General features: G+C 36.0%; 1 protein-coding gene across 1 annotated transcript; it reads right to left on the minus strand.

Annotated features, from left to right (window-relative positions):
- Nucleotides 1–1,754: 1,754 nt before the first annotated feature.
- LOC121243957 (UDP-glycosyltransferase 90A1-like) lies at nucleotides 1,755–3,506 on the minus strand. Its single transcript, XM_041142014.1, has one exon. The coding sequence runs from the start codon at nucleotides 3,380–3,382 to the stop codon at nucleotides 1,907–1,909; it is 1,476 nt and encodes a 491-aa protein (XP_040997948.1). The 5' UTR covers nucleotides 3,383–3,506; the 3' UTR covers nucleotides 1,755–1,906.
- Nucleotides 3,507–4,471: the final 965 nt, after the last annotated feature.

A 4,471-nucleotide genomic window follows, 5' to 3' on the forward strand; every position in this document is an offset into this window, starting at 1 on the left:
TTGTAGTAACTATTAAGTAAAAAAAAAAAATTAAATACATGAGATGTCAAAATGAAGAGACAAATTGAATGGATAAAATAGCATTTTTCATAAATAATAACAAAGAATGTGGTGCAATCCCACGACTCATTGAACCATAGTCTGTCAAAGGCGTGTTTGTCAAGGGCATGATGTGTGGCTTTCATTGAACCACTGCGTGCGTGCATGCCTTACTGTTTCCTTCATAACTCCGGGAACTTCTTCATTGTGGCTATGTTCCATGCCTCATTTCATAGGGAACGTCAGAGCGGCTCTATTTCATTATATTCCATCCATGTTCCAATTTCATTCATTTAATATCCCTTTGGTGTCATTGAGATAAGAGATGTCGTTTCTAGTCTATCTGTTTCTATTTCTATCTATATAGAAAGTTGAAAAATCATCATATAAGAATCTAGAAATTGCAATAGAAAAGAAAAATGGGAGTTTGTGATGATTTTTCAATATTTTATTCTAGGTAATGTAGTATTCTTGTGCATGAAGATAATCAATTTTGTTGTTGTGGTCGGACTCTATTATGAATTTTTTACCACATTTTACATGGGGCCCTCTTATCTCTTCCTTCTCTAAGCTCGGATTATAAAAGAAGGAATCGAGAAGAAAGTATCAACAACAACTGGTTTTATTACGGGACAACTCATGATATTTATATCGATCTATTATGCACAGAGTGCTTTCGCCGTATGACATATTTAACTCAAAAAGAATATTATGGGGAGAATTCACTTTGAAGCGACTATTCTCTAGATACATATGTCGTGATATTTTATTTCACAATTATTTCAGAACTGAATCAATTTAAAAAAGACCTAAAGTTAAGGATTTATCAATAGGTAATGTTGCTCCAATACCCAACCAAATGGCTACTGCAGTACCAATCAAAAAGACAATTGTCGCTACGGGACGATGAAATGGATTTTGGAATTTATTACATGTAATGTAGATTTAGCGGTTCTAGAACCATCAATAATTGGTGAACCTGCAGATCCATTTGCAACTCCTTTAAAAATATTGCCTGAATGGTATTTCTTTCTTGTATTTCAAATACTTTGTACAATGCCCAATAAGTTATTGAGTGTTCTTTTAATGGTTTCAGTACCTGCGGGATTATTAACCGTACCCTTTTTGTTACATGATTTCTGCTTCATATAGAGAGATATAAGATCTATGGAGCAATTACTTATAAGTACGTTTTGTGCAACAGCCCTTCCTATCTGATAGAAAAGGATCCCATGATCATGAACTGATCTTACCTGGGATCGCAAATCCCAAGTTTGTCTATGAAGAGCGTATCTAATTATATTAGTGTCAAAAGTATCTTTGACCGAATCTATAACCTTCATTAGCAGATTCATTTTCTATGATCAAACTAGAAGTTACCAAGGAACCATGCATAACACTAAATAGTGAGCCACTGAATAAACCAGCTACACCTAACATGTGAAATGGGTGCATAAGGATGTTGTGCATTCAATATTTCATTTTTTAGAGGACAAATTCCCACATTTAAATTATGTGGAAGATGTACTAATACCCTACCCCATCCATCAAATCTTGATTCAAACCCTTTGCTACCAGGTCAAAGATGCCTCTTCTTTGCATTTATTGTGGTTCTTTCTTCATGAGTATTCTAATTAGAATATTGTTATTATTTCAAATAAAGCTATTTTCTTTTTCTAAGAAATCAAAGAAATCTGTTAAAATTAATCTTTTAACTTTTATCTATAATTAAAAGATCCTGTTCATTTTTGTTTACAATATGACATATTTAACTCAAAATACAACATTACAATTATTCCCTTAGATAAGAGATAAAGTAGCCCTCATTACCTAAAAACTAGAAACAAGCATATTGATAGAAATATAATTAAACTAGAAAAGTAGCTTTAAATTGATCAAGATTTTCCATTTTATTGCTGAGTTGATCAATCAGTTGGTCCAATTTCTTATCAGAAGAACCACCTTTTTCCACAGCACCTCTTGCCATTTTTCCCAATGCTTGTGCCCTCTCCCTAGCCTTTCTCCCTTTCCCACCTCCCATCAACTCATTCACTCTATCACAAATCACATCACGACCAACGGTCATGATTTTCTCCCCACCATCACCTCTGTGTGGCATCATTAACCCAGCTCCCCATCCCAAAACGATAAACTTGGCATTCAGTTCCTGGTCTGAAATACCAAGCATCGGCCAAGCCAAAAGTGGGACACCCATTGAAATGCTTTCCAACATGGAATTCCATCCACAATGGCTCAAAAACCCTCCTGTTGCAGGGTGGGAAAGGATGCTTCTTTGGTCCGCCCAATCATGTAAAACCAACCCTTTCTCCTTCACCCTCTCTTTCCATCCCTCCGGTGCAGCCCAAGTCCTTGACCTCACCACCCAAATGAATGGATGTTCAGCCATCTCCAACCCAAAGGCAATCTCATCGAGTTGATCGTCCGACAAGTGTGCTTGGGTGCCAAATGAAATATAGATCACGGCACTGCCATCAGAACCAGCTTGCTTCTCAAGCCATTTGATGTAGGAATAGGATTGCATTTGCACCTTCTCAGCTTCCACTTCTTGTTTAAGCTTATCGTACAGAAAAAGTGGTCCTAGACAGTATGCTTTAGCATCGTTGAAATAGAAAGATTCGAATGCACCAACATGGTCCCCCTCGAGCTCCTCAAAACTGTTAACAAGAACACCCCAGCTGTTGATATCCGCTTCCCCAGTCTCTACAATGATGCGTGCAAAAGGGTCATTCGGATCAGAATCTAGGAGGCCCTCAGGGATGTCGGCTTTGAGCAACGTGAATGGCAGCTTCAGGTTTGGCAATTCTAAATGATCCAAATCTGTGGAAGGCTTTGTTCTAAGGGGAAGCAAAGTGAGAGACTTACAAATAGCCATTGGCAAAGCTCCCATTCCATGGGAAACAATGCGTGGGATTCCTAACGAACGGCATGAATCGAGTGTCCAACTTAGAAAGAAGTCGGAGATCACGCAAATCGGGGGATGCCCATCATCAATCATGTCTCCGAGAACTCCCTCAAATGGTTGTTTCATTTTCTTGATGGCTTCAATAAAAGTACTCAACAGAGCCATTGAAGGAAGGTCAGCAGTGTTCTCACATCCTTCAGGAAGCTCTGGAACTCTTGGAAATGGGATGATTGACAAAGAAATATTAGGATGGTTGGAGGTTTCAGAAACAATGAATGGAGCATTTGATGGGGTGGTGATGATGACGACCTTTAGTCCACGGATTGCAAAGGCTTTTGAGATGTCTAGTAATGGGATGGTGTGGCCCTGAGCCATATAAGGAAAGATGACTAAATGGAGTGGTGGGGGAGTAGCAGCCATGATTGCAATCTGATGATGGTCCTTGGTAGGAGGGAGATAAGATACTTGAAACTCTTAATTCTACAGAGCTCGGGATAGTTAGTTATACCTTCCATTCCCAAACAAGACATTAATATATATCAGAGAAGTGTTGCTCTCTACGAAAACATATTGTAAAAATAAATTCATAACTATGAAACTCCTATTTTTGTATATATCCGGCCGATAGTTATAGCTTCAATTTCAAAACATGAGATATTAATATAAGAGAAATGAGATATTAATATAAGAGAAATGATATATTAATATAAGAGAAGTGTTAATATAGCTGTAAAGAAGTTTTATGAAGAGATCTCTCTTATAAAAATAAATTCATAAATTAATATAATTTTATATAATATATTAAATCTATTTTAAAACAAAATAGCTTTATGAATTACGTCAAACAAAATCAATAAACTAATATTATAATTTGTTGCATTCATAGCCCATAGACAACATTAGTTTTCTATTACATAAATGCAGACGGCCCGAGTTTCTAGTCAACTAATTAGCATCGCCATGAGATCATGACTCATTGACTTGGCCTAAAGAACCGTCTCGTCGTCCTCAACCCGTATTGAAAGGTACTGTGGATAGCAGTCTTTCTTGAACAATTCCAAAACTTTCTCCCCGAGTTTTATTTATTCTTTTATTAATCTATCACTGAGCAAAACGACAATTTGGTATGCGTGTCTGCACGAGTGTATATAGTTGACCAAAACTCTAGTTGAAATTACAACTAATAAATATAAAATTGGTATAGATAAAAGAGATTATATAAAATAAAAATAATTTTATAATATAACATATCACATCAAATTATATCAATTTATAGATTTATTTTTATGTAATCTATTTGTATCTAAGACCAACCATTTCGGTTCGTATCGGACTGGACCGAGACTGAGATCGGTAGGTCTCGATTCACGTTTTAGAAGATCGAAAAGTTTCTGTCTGGTCCACAGTTTAGAATTTTTCGAGACTGGACCGGACCGAATGAAAATAAAAATAAAAAAATATTATATATATATTATTTATATAATAATTATATAATTAATAATATAAAAT

The sequence above is a fragment of the Juglans microcarpa x Juglans regia genome, chromosome 8S (assembly GCF_004785595.1).
Source record: "Juglans microcarpa x Juglans regia isolate MS1-56 chromosome 8S, Jm3101_v1.0, whole genome shotgun sequence".
Classification (NCBI taxonomy): Eukaryota; Viridiplantae; Streptophyta; class Magnoliopsida; order Fagales; family Juglandaceae; genus Juglans; species Juglans microcarpa x Juglans regia.